General features: G+C 34.8%; 1 protein-coding gene across 1 annotated transcript in view; it reads right to left on the bottom strand.

Moving 5' to 3' along the window:
• The window catches only part of CACNA2D1 (calcium channel, voltage-dependent, alpha 2/delta subunit 1), a 328,431-nt gene that overhangs the window by 118,725 nt on the left and 188,926 nt on the right, over window positions 1-20,780 (bottom strand). The window contains exon 6 of the mRNA XM_014528178.1: window positions 11,310-11,439. Coding sequence (XP_014383664.1) covers window positions 11,310-11,439 — 130 coding nt within the window. The remainder of the gene's footprint in view (window positions 1-11,309; window positions 11,440-20,780) is intronic.

Genomic DNA, 20,780 nt, shown 5'->3' with positions numbered 1-20,780 from the left:
GCCAAGTACACTCCTGATTTCCAGCTATCAATTTATAGAGGCATTGAATTGGGCACACATTCTTTTTAATGTCTTCCCTCTATGTTCCCATTTTAATTTCTTTTTTAGAAACAAAGAAACCGTGCATTTTAATTTGTATTCCCCAGTACACAATTAGAAATATAGCAATAACTGGACCTTTAACAAATGCCTGAATTTCTTGTTCAGCAACAGTATAAAATAATTCAAAGACTATTTTATTTGTAACACGGCTACTAACAAAATATGAATAGAAATTAAGAAAATTTAATTAACATACTGTTCTCCCTCTTAAGAAAAAGCACTGAGAAATAAATGCCAGCTCCTATATTTCATGGAAAGATGTGTGTATTCCTGAGTTATATGTGTGCTAAGCAGAGTGCTAAGATATGGGTGATAAATAGTATATGGGCATTATCATTATTAGATGAGAAAGATGGGGACAATACCAATATTAATTGTGACATAGATTCTTTAAAAATTTCCAAGTATTCTCACAGAACATCCTTCATGAAGCTACTGAGAATAACCTTAGCCACTTCTTATATATTTGGCCAAATATGCAACATTATGAAATAAACTTTGTAATTAAATATACCACAAGAGATACACAGTAAAACATTAAGAGCCATATAATATCATATGTCTAAATCAGTGATGGCGAACCTTTTGAGCTCGGCGTGTCAGCATTTTGAAAAACCCTAACTTAACTCTGGTGCCGTGTCACATATAGAAATTTTTTGATATTTGCAACCATAGTAAGACAAAGAGTTATATTTTTGATATCTATTTTATATATTCAAATGCCATTTAACAAAGAAAAATCAACCAAAAAAATGAGTTCGCATGTCACCTCTGACACGCGTGTCATAGGTTCGCCATCACTGGTGTAAATCCTGGCTGACTTGGTAGCCTCTGCTCAGGCTGGCATGGAGTATGAAGGATGTCACTATTCCACAGGACCTTAGGTTGTTCTGGGGAAGCCAATTCAAAACTCCAGGCCGGGCCATGGAGGCGAGTAGCAGCAAGTTTTCACATAGAACAGAAATGTGTGTTTGTTGGGTCAAAGGAACTAGAGAAGAGAAGAACCCAGCAAGAAGTCTCTAAATAACCCATAAGATCTTTCCCCAGGAGAAAGAGTCAGTTTAATTATCTTAAAGATGCATCGTCCACCCAGCCCTGCCCTAAGCCACCCAGCGCAGGGCCATCCTACACCTTCCCTTCCCCACCTTGCTTCAACTTGATGGGGAATAAAAGTCACATAGCAGCTCATAAATGCCCCGCCCCCCTTTGCCCCTTCTCCATTGTAGGCTTTCATTACCTCTAATCCATGGTAGGGAAGAAGAGGCAACACTACCTCAAATTTGAGATTCCTGACTCTTACGTGGAACAGACATCGTAATTTCTGATTGGAAACTTTTTTTTTGGGGGGGGGTGATCTTTTTTATGACTAAAAGTGACCAAGGCCGTTTTATTATTTTAGAGTGATGGTGTAAATTAAATAAAATATATACTTGTGGGATAGTAATGTTGCATGGTCAAATAAATACGAAAAACATCCGGTAAAACAACTTGAGTTTTGTTTCTAGCAGAATTTCTCTGAGCTGTTAAAGGTAATGTGTACTATGAATCTCTAATGAGGGAACTATAAAATACAACATTTCCCAAACTTATTTGGCCAGCAAACCATTATCCCACTGAAGAATCCTGATATAATTTTATTACCTATAGACATATTTAGAAAATGTGCCATTCTGGAGTAGTTCACCTACCATGTGAACTACAGAAGACAGGTGCAACCACCATCATAGGTATCTACACCAAAAAGCTTAGTGGACCTTGTAATCAGTAGCTATCTCAAAAGCTAATTTACAATTTTATTTTCAATGAGATCAGAGGGTTTTATAATTCTAAATATGATAAGGTCAAAGTGTCCCTCAAGTTTCAATTCAAGAACTGGAATGCTTCACAAACTCACTCAGTAGGAGAGTATTCTAAAATGTGATCAATTTGAAATGTGCACAGGACAATATTATCTGCACAGACTGGTAAAAACAACAGCAACAGCTTGTCAGCATGACTTCATAATTAATCAGACTGTTACAGTATTCTTCTGCCCTCTCTTAAAAATGACAAAACAAAACCAGACTTCAGTAACTATAATTTTCAGTTTCTATATCCGCAGATCCTACATACCCACTCGGTAACTTAGGGGATTCTCCATGAAAATCATCAAACTAATTATTGTTGCTATTTATGCCTAGAATTGCAAATTAATTGTCTTCCCAATCAAGTCTATTTATCTATTGAGTTTGGTGAGCACTGAAGACCAATCCCTTTGAAGGAAAGTGCAAAAACCAAGATTCTGGATTAAAATGCAAAAAGGAGGCTTGCAAATACAAATTTCCAGCCAAATATTTTTAAACCATATATTTTAATATAAAGTATGAAATAGCCAACTTAACTTTTTCATTGTTTCTTTTATCTTTATTCTTTTAAACCAAAGTTGAAGCCTATTGCATTTTTCCTCTGGAAATAAATTTGCATTTTAGTCAGTTCAGGCTGCCATGACAAAATACCACAGACTTGGTGGCTTAAACAACAGAAATTTTCTCACATTCTGGAGGCTGGGAAAGCCAAGGTCAAGGTGACTGCCTATTCAGTTCCTGGCTTGCAGTCACCTGCCTTCTCATACTATTCCTCACCTGGCCTTTCCTCTGTGTACATGTATGGGCTTTTGCTAATAATACTAGCAGGTTAGGGCCCCAGCCTTATGACCTCATTTAACTTTCACCTTCTACCACCAAACCCTTTCTCCAAATACAAGTACATTGGGGGTTAGGGTCTCAACATGACTTTTTGTGAAAAATTCAATCCATAGCAATTTACAAAGCCCATAAAACTATTATTATTAATTAGTCTGTTACTCTACAGTCCTAAATGAATTCAAGAGCTAGTATCTATAAGATCATTTGGGTTTACCTGTGTTCACCATTTTTTTCTATAGAAAAATAAATACTATATCACTCTTTCTGAAATGCATGTATTACATACAGTAAGGCATTGAAAGTAAGTGCAAGTTTTACCTCAGAGAAGAATTGCTTCTCTTTGGGCAATTCTTATTAAATACTAGCAGCCTGATGCACGAAAATTCATGCAAGAGTAGGCCTTCCTCCCCCCCAGCTGCCAGCACTGGCTTCCCTCTGGCACCCGGGACCCAGGCTGTCTTCCCCAGGCTGCCCACAGGCACCCGGGACCCGGGCTGGCTTCCATCCGGCCCCGGCTTCATCAGGAAGGACATCCGGAAAGATGTCTTGTAGACGTCCGGTCTAATGATCATATTACCCTTGTATTATTATAGATGATAAATTACCCCAGCCTAAAATCTACATTTTTGAACTTCAGGATTGTCTTCAATGTATTTTTTATGATGTTCTTATTATTTTATTGCCCTACTCCTAATAAGATATACTGTTAATTATTTAAGCTAATTCTTTTCCCCCCAAGTGATGGGATGATCACTTTGTTACAGAATCAATTGTACTTCTTAAGAGTTCCCTTTCTTAGCACTTATCAGATTTCTATTTCCTTGATTCAGAACCAAGGCTTTATAATTGAAATAGAATTTTAAAATAAGAAAGAAAAGCTGCTTTGCCACTTTGGTATATTAATAAACATGGTAACATTTTACTGACAGTTATTTAAGGCATTGACCTTTGTAGCAGTTAAGCATACAGCTCTGTAAAACTGGAATGATGCACCTCCAGAATTGCAGAAACATTTTTCTTTCTTTTTTTTTTTTTGTAAATTATCTGGTTAAAAAACAACAATCAACACAAAATTTAAGAACCTATTATTGCTAAAAACATTTTGTATAATAGTATCTTGATCCAAATTAATATTTATCATAAATACCAGCAAAGAAAACAACTACAGAACCCAGTGCAGAAATATACATATATGATGTAATAGCTGGAAAAATATTTTGCAGTAAACTAATCCAACTTATATTCAATGTTCTGTACATTGAGAAATTATTTAAGAGGTAATATTCAATGTTGATAATGTTGGAGTTAGAAGGGCACTAATTCACTGCTAGCATAAATTTGAATTTGTATTAACCTGCAATATAAATAAAATTTATCAATAGTTTTGACTTTCTAATATGAGGTCTTATATTTTATCATAAGGAAATTATGAAGGGATATGGAGATATATTTATTTACCATGATAAAATGACAACAATATAAATTACCTATGGAACATATAATATTAAAATGTTATTTTCAAAAATATTATTAAATAATATATGATAAAGCTTCCTGGCATGTTAAAAGTACAGGTATAAACTTTATATTCACTCATTTTGTAATATGTCAGTATTGGTATATTCACTTAGTTTACTATATATTTACTATTAGTATACTCAATGAACACACATATATATAGTATTAGTATCACTGTAAATTTATATATATCCTTTACCCTATTTTGTAATACAGAGAATGTTTTTCCTTTACAGGGAGAAATGGGGGACTATCTGTAATAGTTTAAGGGCAAAATGTTATCTTTATTTTACCTCTAACATTAATACTAGCACATTGGTAGTTAGGATTTCAACATATGAATTTGGGGAGAAAACAAACATTCAGTTCATAATGGAAATGGAAAGTGTAATGTTTCTGTAGGAGGAATTACGTAATCTGTTTTACCTTCATAACAATGTTATACTGGATACTCTAGTAAGAACAGAGGAGGGGTGGTATGACCTTGGACAAAGTGGTAGCCCAAGGAAGCATGCCTATCCATATTGTGTAAACCTGCTATATTTTTTAGGTCTATACTCTTCCTTCTAATTTTATATTCATTATAATTTTTATAATGGCATTCTGGTATGCTAATCTAATTATCTCAAAAAGTGTGGGTATACAAATTTAATTCTAATAAATCTTATAAATGTACTTTTGAAAAGCAAATGAGCTAAGATAAAATTATTCGGATCTTTAAAGAGTAGTGAATTAAAGTACAATTTTGCAAAATTTCCAAATACCTTTCTCCACAATTATTTTAAAATATGTTTTTATTGATTGCAGACAGAGAGAGGAAGAGAGAAGGAGAGAGAGAGAAACATGGATGTGAGAAAGAGAGTGACCATTGCCTCCTGCACACACCCCAACTAGGGAATGAATACACAACCTGACAGGTACCCTCACTGGGAATCAAACCGCTCAAGCAACTGAGACACAGCAGCTGGCCAGTGCTCTCCATAACTATTACTTTTTATTTCCTAATTAAATAAATTCCATGCAAGTTAGTTTCTTTTCTGATCATTCAGTGGTAAAGTTAGGAACAGTTGACAGAAATACTAGAGGGAAACATGCAGATAATTTTTTAAAAAATCCTGTTTACATAACTCCTTATACATTGATAGACATTTCTGAGCTTGGCTTTTGGGCTTGCCTGCCATATTTTTTGTGATCACTTCTGGTTTGGGATTCACAGCACAGTACAAACTATTAATGCTTATATATGTTCACGGTAGTGTTTCGGCTGTTGTTTTTCTGTGTAAAACAAATAATTGTGAACTAATGCCATGCTCTATTTTTTTTTAAATAAGAATGCTTATTGAGTTGTTCTACATATCAGAATCTTGGTTGAAATAATATATGATTTCTTACTAAACATCTTATGAATTTTGAAATTCCTTTTACATAAAAGTACCAACTTGTGAAATTATCAAAAATGAAAACTTTCAGATAGGGTTTTCATTAAATATACTACTCTAAAATTTTAAACATATCATTGAGCAAAAATGACCAGTTTTCAATTCAAGGGACTAAAGTAATCGCCTTTGGGAAATTAGAACATAAGATTTATTATGAGAATGTAGCTACACAACTGCCTTTAAGTGAAAGAAGCTGTTTCCTGCTGTTAAGCTTCAATTAAACTGTACTTTTCACATTTCTTAAGTTCAGAAACCTAGAATAATACTGCAAATCTAATATGTTGTGGTGAACTGCATAAAAACTACCAGTAATTATTAAGTTTTTAAGATCTTGTTAACATTGCTGATTTTACTTCTGTGTCATTTACTCACACAGCCCATAACACTGGATATGAATTACAAAGGAGTACAGGCCGGGAAGGGTCAGAGTCTTATTGATGAGATTTCAACCAAGAAGGAAAAGCCAATATCAAGATAAATAGGACTAAATAAATAATCCAAAGACAGAGCTTCTTTTCCTTTTTTAAAAGATGTATGCCATATGCCAAAGTGTCTTATGACTTCTGAAAATCTCTAGGTATTTTTAAATTAATTTTCAAAGTAAAGCGGTATTTTTATTCTCTGAGGTGATTAAAATCATCTTCTGCAGTTGTTTACAAATAGTTTATTTGAAATTATAAAGAAAAAGGTTTAGACAAAGTAAGATATTGAAAAAAGATACATGCCCTGACCACTGTGGCTCAGCTGGTTGATCGTCCTCCTATGCACTGAAGGGTTGGGTTGCCTTTGGATTCCCAAAAGGGCACATGCCCAGTTGAGGGGGGTGCAGGAGGCAGCCAATTGATGTTTCTCTCTCTCTCCCTCTCCTTTTCTATATCTCTAAAATCAATTACAATATTTTTAATAAAGAGATGTGTATATTATGTGACAATTAATATCTTAAAAATGTATTCATGGATTTATTTTATGTGTCAGATTTCATGACAGTATAAAATAGATGAAGACATTAGTCATGAATATAATTTCAACTGAAAAAAAAGAGATCAAAATAGTAAGAAAATGAAGATTCTCATATGTAAGTATATTACTAACTTCTGGGGACAATCCTGGCTCCAAAATAATATAACCAAGTCAAAATTAACTCAAAAGTAAAATATCAGGTATATTATTTCTCATACTTATTAAAAGAATAAAGGGTAGAATTAGAATTTGACATCTGACACCATTTCTTACAAATGTTGTGATTTTTCATTAAAGACTTCACTTCAGTTTCCCCCTTTTCAAAATTATTTATTTTAAAAAAATTATAGTAAATAAATAAAATATTATATTAAGGAAGTTTATTAGCATGAAGTCAAGCAACTAGTAAACTAAAAAAGGTTATTATTAATCAGGTCAATGGAATTATAGAGTCTACTAACCCTTGGTATTTGTAAAATATATACACAAGGTAATTTATCAGACTGTTGAATTATGTTCTAATTAGTTTGGGTTCTAGTAATCTAGGTAAAAAATGAGAAATGCATTTTTCATTTATTTTTGCTTCTAAAAACTAGTATCCCATTGAAAAATTAAGCAAAGTAATTTTTTTATATATTCTCTGGGTAACCTACTTCCTAAGAGAAATTTTCCTCTTTATTTTCAGCCTTTTAATAGTTTAACAAAAATATCCTTCTATTATAAGGCAGGTGCGGGGAAGCAAGCTGAAGAACAGTATGAAAAACCCGTTTGAGTTATTACATTAGTTAGTGTTGGCAATTTTAAAAATATTCTAAAGGACTATGTCCCAAACTATTAACCATGATTAGCTTCAGGAGAGGATACCATTGGAGACTTTCATTTTCCATGTTAAATGTGATGCAAAATTAAAATTTTGCCACCATGGCACATAGCTTTTAGAAGAAAAAAGAAACCTGTATTTTTGTTTTGTGTTTTGTTTTGGTTAACCCTCACCCTAGGGTATTTTCTTTTATTATTATTATTGTTGTTTATAGTATTAAAAATAGTAGTACATATGTCTCCTTTATTCCCCCCCCCCCATTGACCTCCTCCCGGCCTCCCCTACCCTAGAATATTTTCCCAATGATTTTTAGAGAGAGTGGAAGGGACGGGGAGATACAGAGAGAAAGAAACATCTTTTCGGTTACCTCCCAGATACTGGGCTAGGGATGAAGCCTAGACTGGAATCCAACCCAGGTCCCTTCAGTTCGTGGGCTGATGCTCTATCCACTGAGTAAACCGGCTAGGGCAAGAAACCTGTTTTAAAAATGTGTGAAGTAGTTCTGATATCCTTCATCGAAAATTTTACAGAAAATTTGAGGATTTCTGTATAAGCACTACTGGACTGCCTGAACTTCAAGGAAATTTACCTACAGAGGGGCAAAAAAGACTGTGGAAGTGCATGTGAGGAGCCTCATTAAATATTCTGTGTATCTGAGGGAGGGAGCTGGAGAGAGAACAGGCCAGTGAGGTAGGGGCAGCCTAGTCTGTGTACCATGAAAGGGCGGAAGTGGTGTGCCTGGTGCTATACAGAGCAGAGCGTAAGCTCAAGCCATTCTTTTCTCAAGTTATACTTGGGCAAAGGTGCCCATGTCCTGAGAAAGATGAGGCAGTGGCCAGGGGAACAAGGAGAAAGGGAGGGGGAGTGTAGAGGCAGAACTCTAAGAAATAACCATCAACTTCCCCAAGCTGCTAGATCCACAAGAGACAAATTAAAACCACAATACACTCGACTTTTTTATTTTTTCCTTTCTTTGGGCAGGACAATCAATCAATAATATGACTGAGATTTTCAACCCTTTTCACCTCCTGGAACACATAAAGTGATTACTAAAATTCTGCAGCACACCAAAAAAATATATGTTTGCTGATTTGACAAAAAAATATAGGTATCATTTTAATTCATTTACACTAGATGGCTATTTTTGTACAGTTGATGTCTTCTTTTTTTTGTCACTCTAAGGGAAAAGAGGTCAGTGCCCATGACTAAAAAGTCAGGTATTGCATGTTTTAAAAATTACTGCGGCACAAGGGTTGAAAATTGCTATGAACTTGCTCAGAGACGACTAAAAAGTCAGGTATTGCATGTTTTAAAAATTATTGCGGCACAAGGGTTGAAAATTGCTGATCTATGAACTTGCTCAGAGGATATTTTGACTACCAATAGTAAACAAACAGAAGGCTTCCTATTAAAGAACATAAAGGGATAGCTAGGCAGGGTTCTGGTCACACCACATTTGTTTCAATCATTTTTTAAAAAAATGTATCTACAAGTCTTCCATGTAAATAGATATTTTTAAACAAAGTGTCTACATGTTTAAACTAGTTGAAAAAAATAATTGACTGAATATCTTGACATTTATAAAGTAGTGAATTTCAGGAGTAAGGGGAAAAACTCAAATAAGAGGCAACAAAACAGAAACATAATCAAAGAAGCTTCCCAATATGTTAAAAACAATCAAGTTGAAGTCCATTTTTTAACATACTAATGCAAGTTGAAAAATAGAGCCATGCTATGCACAGTATTGACAAAAAAATATGTTTTGACTAAGAATTTCTATATCCATTCACCCAGTTTATTCTTATGTAAATTCAATAGAAAGATAAAGTAATAAGATCATTACTTTGTTGACATACCCAACAAGCAATAGGTTATAAACTTTTAAACAAAATAAGGTGAATTAAATAATATTTTTAAATGAAAAACATCATTATAGAGCTTGGTGTTGTCTGAATAGTGGCTCGCTATAGTATTTACAAAATGTAATTGCAAATATTAAGTAACTTTTTGATAAAGAACAAAATTGTGGAAATAAAAAAAAATCTGAATCTAAATCCCAGGTAGTTTCTCAAAGGACTTGCAATTAATGGGATAAGTTGGTTGTAAAGAAGTCAAATTATTTTTAATTTGCATGGAGCATCAAAAACTACCTATACACACCATTCTGTATCTATTATATGTAGAGAAATATTGTATGTTTAACATCTTATGAGAATTGATAAAACAACATGCACATTTTAAAACATTAAATAGAAGCAAAATGAATGAATAGCATATTTATAGGTGAAATTTATGTTATGAAAAGAATCATACATGTATTTCAAATTCCCTTTTAAACAATAAATAATATCACAGTGGATTAAAAAAATAAAAGCTAATTTATAATATTAGTCTCTGTGCTTAATCCTGTTTCTAAACTTTAATTGTATAATTAATAGTAACAACAAACACTTACATAGAACTCATAAGCCTGGCTGTGCTTAATCCTGTTTCTAAACTTTAATTGTATAATTAATAGTAACAGCAAACACTTATATAGAACTCACTATAAGCCTGGTACTGCAAACTTATATATATTAATTTACTTTATCCTCAAATGACTTTTGGGGTTAGTAAATTTACCCCCATTTTACAGGTAAGAAAATGAAGCTTCCCAATACATCAAAAAATTTGCCTAAGGAAACAATATTGGTAAAATTTAGACTTGAACTTAGGCCATCTGGCTCCAGAAACCAAGATAGAACAAAAGCATGGATGGAGTGTTTGTGTGAACTAATATAAATTCAAAGTAAACATCATTACATAAAAGGGTACGGTCTTTTTTTTTTAGTTTTATTCATTTCAAATGGGCTGGATCTGGCCCGCGGGCCGTAGTTTGCCCATGGCTACTCTAGATACTCAGAACATTAGAGCCTTTCTAATTATGGGGAATACAGGAAACACACTTTTAAAAAATGTCAAGTGGTTCTTTCTCCTTACCAGTTTTTGTGAGAAGGCAGGGTATGAGGGGGCATAAAAGTAAGCTGGTTAGTGAATGGACATCATGGAAGCCAGAGCTATTATTGAACAAAGACCTTGCTTTCTGGGTCACAGCGAGTCCTCATAGATGACTGGGCTGTCCTCAGGGAACTTCCTAGTTAGAATCCTCAGGCTCTGCCTTGGTTACATGTGGGTGTTTCTGAGAAACATCACTGACCCAAGCTTGCTCCCCTGCTTTTTCCCATATAACTTACCCCTCCCCTCTTTACAGTGAAGCCTTCTCAATCTAATCTTCCATTTAGTGGTTTTCTGCTTCCTCAGGTCTTTTGTTTATTCCTTCTCCCAACACTTCTTTTTATCTTGAGCCCACAATATACTGGGAGTGAGAGAGACTTAAAAGCATGATAACATGTGGTAAGAAATGGAGTATAAAATATACATCTCGCTTCCTTTACCGGTTTGTGTGTTTGGTAAGAATGTTTGCATGTGTGCACTTGTGGGGCACAGTTTTGATTTTTAAAGAATATATCTAATCCTTTTAAGTTATTGATGTCCTTTGGGAAAGCAGAATTATTTACTAAACACTAGAGTAGAAGAACATCTCCATGGATGTAGACTTGCCTACAATTTTTTTCCAGTGAGGCCATCTGAGCATAAACAGCTCATGAAAATCAGGTTTCTTCTTTTACACAAACCAGAGTTTGCCACAGACTCTTAAATGACATGAAAATAAAACAGTAGCACATTAGCTCCATAAGATAGATAAGAACATGGCATTTGAGCTGTTGTTCACATCCTTTTACTTACAGCCCTCGTAGATGTCGGTGGGAATATGGACTGCTGCATGCTGATAGGATATTTGTCGTCCAAAATTAGCATCATCGATGAAAACAGGTTTTATCCTCTGGCTGCCTGGCTCACTGTCATTTTTTTCAGGCTATATAAGAAAATACAGAAAACAAACAGAATATTACAACTTATGCAACACAGATGTTCTCACATTCCTATCATGTGCCAAGTGCATATTCTTTAACAAAGGAACTAAAAGAATATTTTAAAATAGAGTACCATGATGACTTCCAATTTATTCACAGTATAACCTAACTTCTCTTCTAATTTCCTCTGTGCTTGAGTCACTCCTCAGGATCATCCCACCAGAACCAGAGCTTACCAGCAACTAGTACTTAGCAAAATGTACATTTAAACAACAGGATAAGTGTCTTTAAATACAACCTAATAAAAACTATCCCCTTGGAGGGAATTTCACTCCTATCTTACCACATTTATAGTGTACAGTTGAGGATAATTCTGGGTTTGACAACTAACGGTCCTCATGACTGAATAAAAGACAGTAATGAGAAATTATTTTATGTCATGCTCCTTTGACTTTTGCATGTTTCCCAAGTGAATGAGATTTTTTCCCCCCATAGCCCGGGTCAATTTGATTTTCATGGACCTCGCCTGCCTCGAATATCACTGGAGGATGATTTTTAGAGAGTGGAGGGGAGAGATAGAAGCATCAGTGTGACAGAGACACATTGATTGGTTTCCTCCCATATGGTGATTGGGGCCTGCAACCAAGGTACATGCCCTTGACTGTAATTGAACCCGGGACCCTTCAATCTGTGGGCCCACACTCTATTCACTGGGCCAACCTGGCTAGGGCATGATATTTTGTTTTAAAAAAAGAAAGTATACTAGAAAAGAAGAGATCTATTGTAACTCTAAGTACAATCAAATCCTAACTGAAGCAATTTGTCTCCCAAGGTAGAAGCCAAGAAACAATCAATAATGATTTAGGAAAATCCCACAGGAGTTTAAGGTTGAAGATGAATTTTCTATCTCTTTGAACTATGCTTTAGATCAGTGGTTATCAACCTTGGCTGCACATTAGAATCACCTGGGAATCTTTTTAAAATCCTGATTTCTGGGCCTCATCCTCTGGAAATTCAGTTTCTTTGTTATGGGGTGGGGCCACAATATTAGTAACAAAGAAACAGAATTTCTGGAGGATGAGGCCCAGAAATCAGGATTTTAAAAAGATTCCCAGGTGATTCTAATGTGCAGCCAAGTTGCGAACCACTGCTTTAGATACTGAATTACCTGTTGCCCTCCCTTGACAAAATCTAAGAATCTCACTCATTTATTCAAAACACAAGTCTAGAACAATTGTTTTTGACTAATTATGTTAACCCTTTTTTTCCAGTCCAAATATAGTTATTTTAACTCTTCCCTAATTCTTTTTTCATTAAATTCAGACCTGTATTATCAACTCATTCATTTTAGAGACTAATGTTTTCCATATTCCCAAGGTAAACTCCTTAAAACAAAACTGGAAATAAAAATCACAACATTGAACTATTTTGGCAGCACACCGCAGTAATGCAAAGGATAAACAGTGGGAGACTTCGTGGACAACCAGATTTCAGAAGGAGGCTGGGAGGATGTGTTAACAATCTAAAGTTAGCAGGTCTAGAAAGAAGCGTGTGTCCAACTTTCCATATGGCTCTGGAAATTTATACGGCCAGATAACACATCAGCATCCTGAGATATTTTAACAACTTCCTACACACACAACCACACTTAGGTATTTTTTTTCTCTAAGGAAATTGAAACATTGAAAAGATTATTTAGACACAATATGAGCAACATGGCTTTTTTTTTATTTCTGTAAAGCTGTAGGTCTGATCCATCATTAGGTAATAAAATCAACTTAATACGTCTTGACCAAGTCATTTTTAAATGAAACAAAGAAATATGAAAATACACTCCACATAAGAGAGAACTATATTGTGAAATTTTTGGTCAAGTTAGGTATGACTGTGTGTGTGTACGAACATACATGTGGATATGTGCGAACTGAATTGTAAAATTTGTCATTGATAAAACTATTTGGGAACAGAGCACATTTTATTTAGTTAAAAGCCACAACGATATAATTGTCCCTCCAGTAACAAAATGAATATGCAAAATAACAGTGTTGAAAGTCTAACATTTAGCAACACACCTACATGCGAAAATCACAAATTACACTCTTCTAAAACAGAAGTGTGTGTAACATAATACCTATTACAAAGAACATACAGTACTTACAAAATACCATAAAAGGCAGAGAGGGAAGTATAGACGTCAGGAGATCTGGTTCTACTCTGTTGCATTAATAACATCTCGAACTCAGGCCAGTCCTGTTCCTCGGGCTTCTGTTTTTGACTTATAAGTAAATGACTCTGGGCTGCAGGTGTGGTCCTTACCCAGGGACAATCAGAATCACGTGGGGAGCCTCCGCCCCCACCAATAAAGCAGCACATCCCAATGGGAAGAATGTCTTTTGAAGGAGTCTCTCAGTTGATCCTAAGATTCTCTCCTAGCTTCAATTAAGAACCCTCAGACTAAAGGATTTGCACTGGATTCAACTGTGCATTTTAATACACTTTAAAATTCACCCTCTCTAGTTTATGGGTATCTATTCCTGGGCACTATTGACATGAATAAGAAAAAAGTACATTAAAACAAACTACTTTCGTTAATAATGTGAATGTAAAGAGGGTTCCAACTAATAGATACTATTCTTCTCAGCTGCAAGCATTCTGAATTAGTGAAAAGTCTCCACATTTACTTTAAAGCAGTGGTTTCTCCACATTTACTTTAAAGCAGTGGTGTCTCAAAGTGCGGTCCTTGGAGAAGTGGCATCAGCTTCCAGGGAAACTTTTTAGAATCCAGGCTCTCGGGGCCCACCCAGGACCTGGTCAGTAAGAAAGACCACGGGAGGGCCTGAGCAATCTGTAGTTTAACAAACTCCCAGGTGATTCTGATGAACACAAAAATGGAAGTCCTGTGCTTCAAAGTATCAGTAGTTTAAATTAGGCATACATTTTTATGTAGTAGAAACACTCATGAAATATTAGGATTGATCAGTAATATTCATATTAATGGATACCTAAAATTTTTTGCCCTCCATGTATAAGACAGTTTTAGTATTACTGTGCATACATATGGTGATATGGCAAGTAATGTTTTTGTCAAAGGATATTTCAAAAGACAACAGTCCCTCACGATACTCTAGGGCAGGGGTGGGGAACCTTTTTTCTGCCAAGAACCATTTGGATATTTATAACATCATTCGAGGGCCATACAAAATTATCAATCTAGAAACTAGCCTGCTGCATTTGGTCAAACATTTAATTAACTCACCCCTAATGCCTTGGCAGGGCGAGAGCAAATATTTCTGGAGCCTTATATGGCATGCAGGCAGGAAGGTCCTCCCCCTGCTTTAGGGGTTAGCTCCATCCACAATTAAATTGGAAAAACGCTGCCTGTTAGATTCTTCTATTAAGGGAATATTGTATTTCAAAGCTTCTGAAATAAGCTTCACTAAAAAATCAACTGTTTAACCCAGTGTTCTCAAGCTTATACAACCCTGAAACTCTTTTAAAAAATATAATACCTACTACAAAGAACATACAGTACTCACAAAATACCATAAAAGCCAGAGTGGAAAGTGTAGACGTCAGGAGATCTGGTTCCATTCTGTTGCACTAATAACGTCTGCAACGTAGGCCAGTCACTGTTCCTTGGGCTTTTGTTTTTGACTAAAAGTAAATGACTATGGGCTGCAGGTGTGGTCCTTACCCGTGGGACGATCAGAATCACATGGGGAGCCTCCGCCCCCACCAACAGAGCAGCATATCCCAATGGGGAGAATGCCTTTTGTAGGAATCTCTCAGTTGATTCTAATTCTCTCCTATCTTCAAAACCCTCAAACTAAACAATCTACAAAGTCAGTTTCAGTTGTGAAAATTATAGTTCTACTTCTATAATTTTAAAAAAGGACACATTATTTTCGTCAGCATATCTTTTCAAGAAATCTCATTTACATCTATTTCTAGCAAAGTTCAGATATAGAAAAGTAGAAGGATTAGATGATAATAGACCAAAAGGAAGGTATTGAACTACATCTATGAATTAAGGTTAGGAATATGTGGAAATGTGCAAATATTTCATTCATTCACTCTTTCAAGAAATATTTACTTGAAAGGAGGATTTACTAATATTAACGTTTATAGAAATGCCATTTAATATCTAAATTGGGAAATAAATTAAATGCCCAACAATAGTAAAATGGTCACAATAATAGTGACAGCTATAATATAAAAGAGTAATTGCATTGAGAATATACATATATGCTATATTTGTTTAAACTTATCTAAAGTTTAAAAAGTAAATATTCAGCAAAAAGGAAAGAAAAGGCCTATTTATTTTGAGAGAAAAGAGAGGTAAATGGATATATGCATGGATGCTTACATAGTAAATGTAATTAGTTTTGTAGTTATGAGATACGTATAACTATAGTTATGTTTGTGTTCTCTTGCTTTTTAGAATAATACAAGGAGCATGTATTATATTTTAATTGGAAAAATATTCTTTTTCTTTGAATTCCTTTCTGAAGTTCTATTAAGCATTATATGATTATCTTACTAAGGTGAAACTTACTTCATATATTTCCTCTGAATCCTCTCATAGCTAAAAATCACAATTTTAAATATATTAATTCCTTTAATATATATTATACAGATTCTTTTTTAAATCACCACATAAAGGTCTTTTATAAATAACTTTAAAATAATAATGTACTTCTTAACTTGTATAATTGTGTATCAAGACTAGTTTTAATGTGCAGTTGTTAAATATATTAAGGAAAACTAATACTGTTGTTCTCCCTGGTCCTCCATTTCATAACCTCCATAAATTGAAATAATTTCATGAAAATATCAGAATTTTTAATGCAAATCACTTATTTTCTTAAACATATATTATTGTTTCAGATACCTATATTAATATTGTCATTATATAGTAATTAAAATACAAAAAATATTATACATAAAGGAATTAACGAAAAAGAAATTGGGGGAAAGCTACTTAACATATGTTGTTTAATGTGTTAATTAAAATTTTTAAATGCTTCCCCTGGAATTAACATTTCCTTGTTTAAGTTATTATATTCCTTTTTTAACATTTCCCCCCCAAATCTCTCTTCTGAATTCTCCAAACCATCCTATAGAAATGTCTACAAAGAAATGAGCAAATTGATTCTCAAATGTATTCAAATGCATTTGGTAAAACACATAAGTGAAACATGAGAAGTCCGTTTCTCAGACTATTGGTCTCAATATAATTTCAGTTATTAAATAATAGATTAGATCACTCAGAGACAGCTTACAGGCCAATGCTGGATGGGCAGGTCATTCAATTTTCCAAGCAGTGCACATTAGCAAATTTAATTTGCAAAGTCACAATGACAAGTCTGTGACAGACAGGAAAAGCTCTTGCATATTTAATATATTTATCTTGAAGTAAACACTCAGAACTGATTTATAATAACCCATTTCTTTTCAATAGTTATTTTTTCATGTTGTGAACTTAAAACTACTTCTACTGAAAAGAAAATGTCCAGAAATTTAAAGTTTATATATTTTACCTAAGTTGCAATAGAAACTAGCCTAATCACATTGCACAATTCAGATTAAATGTGCTCATTGAGAAACTTGGTTCACAATCATACTGTGGCTAGGCTTATCGTCTCCCCCTGCTCTCTCTTATTTTTTGTGTCCCCCAAAATTGAGAAAAGTAGTTGATATGAATAAGAATGGTACACTGAGATCCTTGTGTTACTCTTTATATAAGTATTACAATTGGCATTTCTAACTTACTAATGAAGTTAAGTGAATGAACTTGTGAAATGAGACAAATTCTTCAATACCTAGAGGTCATTGCTTTGTATACAATTATCCAGTATGTATGTATGCATATTTTAAAATGTCTACCTCTAAATGCATCCTTTTTTTTAAATCCTCACTCAAGGATATGTTTGTTTTATTTTTTTAATTGATTTTAGAGAGAGAGAAGGAGAGGGGGAGAGAGAGAGAAAGAGAGATATTGATGTCAGAGGAAAACATGAATTGGTTGGTTGCCTCCTTTACATGTCCCAGCTGTGGATGGAGCCCACAACCTAGGTATGTGCCCTGACCTGGAACTAAACCCGCAACCTTTTGGTGTACATGACCACGCTCAAACCAACTGACACACCCTGCCAGGGCCATCCTTTCCTTTTTTACTATTACAAGCATATTATTTACAACAGGGCCTTGCAGTCATTCTGTGGATTAAAAGGTAAGGTTGCCTCTGTAACCACTAGTCCAATCCTGGAATCGAAGCATTCTGTGATCCCCCATTAGTTACGGCTGGTTACCAGTTCTGGCTCTTACAAAGGAAAGCCTCCTTTTACCAAATCACTTGAATCTAAAGGGTGTCCCAAAATTCACGCAAGAAGTAATTTTGATAGAAAACACAGGTTTATAATAAAAAATTGTAAATGTTTTATTGATACATAAAATATACAGTTTAGGGTTATGTATGGAATAGCATATTGGGTAAATGGCCTCCACGGCTTTGCTGGCACATACGCACTCTTTTGTTGAAATTTTCCATGACCGTTTTTGCATAAATGTGGCTGAATTTTGATGAGGCTCATTTTCATCTTGATGGCTTGTTAATCTACGAAATTGTCACATTTGGGGTTCAGAAAATCCACCAGTGATTGTTGAGAAACAAATGCATTCACAAGGTGTCACTGTTTGGTGCAGATTTTGGGCAGGAGGCATCATGGGACCATTCCTCTTCGAAAATGTAGCTGCTCAGGCAATAACAGTTAATGGTGCTCGTTATCGCGACATGATAATCCATTTACCTGATATGCTATTCCATACATAACCCTATACTGTATACTTTATGAATCAATAAAAAATTACAATTTTTAATTATAAACCTGTGTTTTCTATCAAAATTACTTCTTGCGTGAATTTTGGGACACCCTTTATTAGGAATGGAAATTCACCAAAGCAACTGCAGCTGACTAGGCCCAATTAGTGAATAATAAATAGCAAAAGCTGCTGAGCCTTCTTCATCAGCCATAGTTGTTCTGGTCAGGCTGTAAGGCCAGGCTGAAAATTAAGCCATGAATTCAGTTACAATGGCAATAAGAACACTGTTGAGTCTCCTGAGTTAATTGGTTTAAGCTATTTTCTTTGAGGATAATGTGACTCACAAGTATTGAGTGGATGAAGAGAATTAGAGGGAAAATATAACTAAATAAATTATACATTAAAGACTTAAATTTTTATACTTTTGTATTACTAAATTATAACAATAAGAACAAATTTTAAATTTTGAACTTAATAGACATATTATCCTTGAAAAACATGAGGTTAGCTAATCATAATATGTTTTATGAAGAAATTGTATTTTCATGAATTCAGAAGATTTCTTTAGTTCTTTGGGTAATCAAAATGATATAACTCTTTAGATTAACCTATGAAAAACTATAGCATTAATTTTTCAGAAGCAATTTATTTAACAAATTAAGAAAAGACTGCTTTAAATATAACATGAAAAGTAAATTTATAACATTAGTGATCAAAAGATAATTGGAGAAATAATTCTAGCTCTTAAAGATTAGATTCACTGTGAAGCCTCCATGTATCCTTCTACTACTAATTATGATACATAAAAAATAAGGTAGAAACAGTATGAAATAAGCCAACTTTGAGGAAAAGGAACAGAAAGCAGCTTAAACTGTGCAATAACAATGAAGGGTAGCAAGTAAAAAAAAAATGTAGGGGATATTAAATCAAAAAATATATACATTCTCTGAATATGACAGAGTCAAAGACAGGTATGAATATGAAACACATAAAACAACTGAATTAAATCAAAAGTGATACTGATCACTATAATAATTTGTTTATTAAATTAAATGTAAAAGCAAAAATAGACATTCCTCAAAAAATATATACTGAGATTGCTGGTAATGATTATGATGATAACATTCAAAAAAGTTAGAATAAACAATCTGAGAACATTCTCAAAATAAAACGGATGACTTTCTAGTTAACATTAAGGGTGAATCAGCTATTCCAGGACCTAGCACAGAGTAAGAATGAGGGCCATTAGAATCACAATACAGGTAAATTTGATGACAAGAAGATTTGGGGTTGATTTAAATTCCAAGGTAGTGTGAAATTTTCAAATCACCAGCATTAGAATGGGATGTAATACAATGAAAATATATACATATCTATATTTATAAATATGTAAACTACATTTTGGGAAGAGGCTGATACAGTATTTCTCTCAATAAAGGATTGTGAAGTGTCTCAAATTTGAAAAACACTATAAGATTTTAGATACTCTAAAAGTTCAATATAGTATACCCTCATGGAAACCATATAGTATTTTACATATACATATATATATAATTTAATAAAAGGGTAATATGCAAATTAACCATTACTCCTTCACAAAGATAGCGGCACCCATAGCGTCCCGCACCCCGGCCACAGAGGGAGGGAGGGCATTTGGGCAGGCCCAGCGGACACAATGCGGGGGGCCTCTGTGTGTGAGCTGCAAAGGAAACACCTTTTCTGACCACTCATTGGCTAAGCTCCCTGTGTGCCACCACTCATAGTGTTCTTGGTAACTTGGGTAATAAGAATCCAAGAAGGTGATCTAGGGTTTTTCGACCACACTCCTGGAGGAAAAAACGAAGGTCCGCTGCTGGAGGGGCTAAGAAATGTCATATCCTGCCCTAGCCGGTTTGGCTCAGTGGATAGAGCCTTGGCCTGCCAACTGCAGGGTCCAGGTTCAATTCTGATCAAGGGCATGTACCTAAGTTGCAGGTTCCTCCCTGGCCAGGGCCCAGGTCAGGGCTCATGCAGGAGGCAACCAATCAAAGTATCCCTCTCACATTGATATTTCTCTCTGTCTTTCCATCTCTCTTCCAAGCTCTCTAAAAATCAATGGAAACATATCCTCAGGTGAGGATAAAAAGAAAGGAAGAAAGAAAGAAAGAAAGAAAAAAAGAAAGAAAGAAAGAAAGAAAGAAAGAAAGAGAAATGTCATATCCTATGAAAGACACATCTTGAAAATGCCTAAAGAAAGTTGTCATTTTTTCATGGTGAAGGGACTGGAGTCCGCGTTGATGAAAACACCTTGGCGGCTGTGGCAGTGGCAGCAGCAGCAGGGTGATGGGGCTGGCGCCTTACCCTGATCAGCCCAGTCACCTCCTGCAGAGAGAGGCCAGACTGCGGCTTAGGCCTAAAGCCGTCAGTAGGACATCCCCTGAGGGCTCCCAGTCTGTGAGAGGGGGCAGGCTGGGCTGAGGGAACCCCCCCACCCCAGTTCACAAATTTCATATATATATGAAAAACATTAAAATGACATCAT

The sequence above is a fragment of the Myotis brandtii genome, unplaced genomic scaffold (assembly GCF_000412655.1).
Source record: "Myotis brandtii unplaced genomic scaffold, ASM41265v1 scaffold621, whole genome shotgun sequence".
Classification (NCBI taxonomy): domain Eukaryota; kingdom Metazoa; phylum Chordata; class Mammalia; order Chiroptera; family Vespertilionidae; genus Myotis; species Myotis brandtii.
This window is presented reverse-complemented; position numbering and strand designations above follow the sequence as displayed.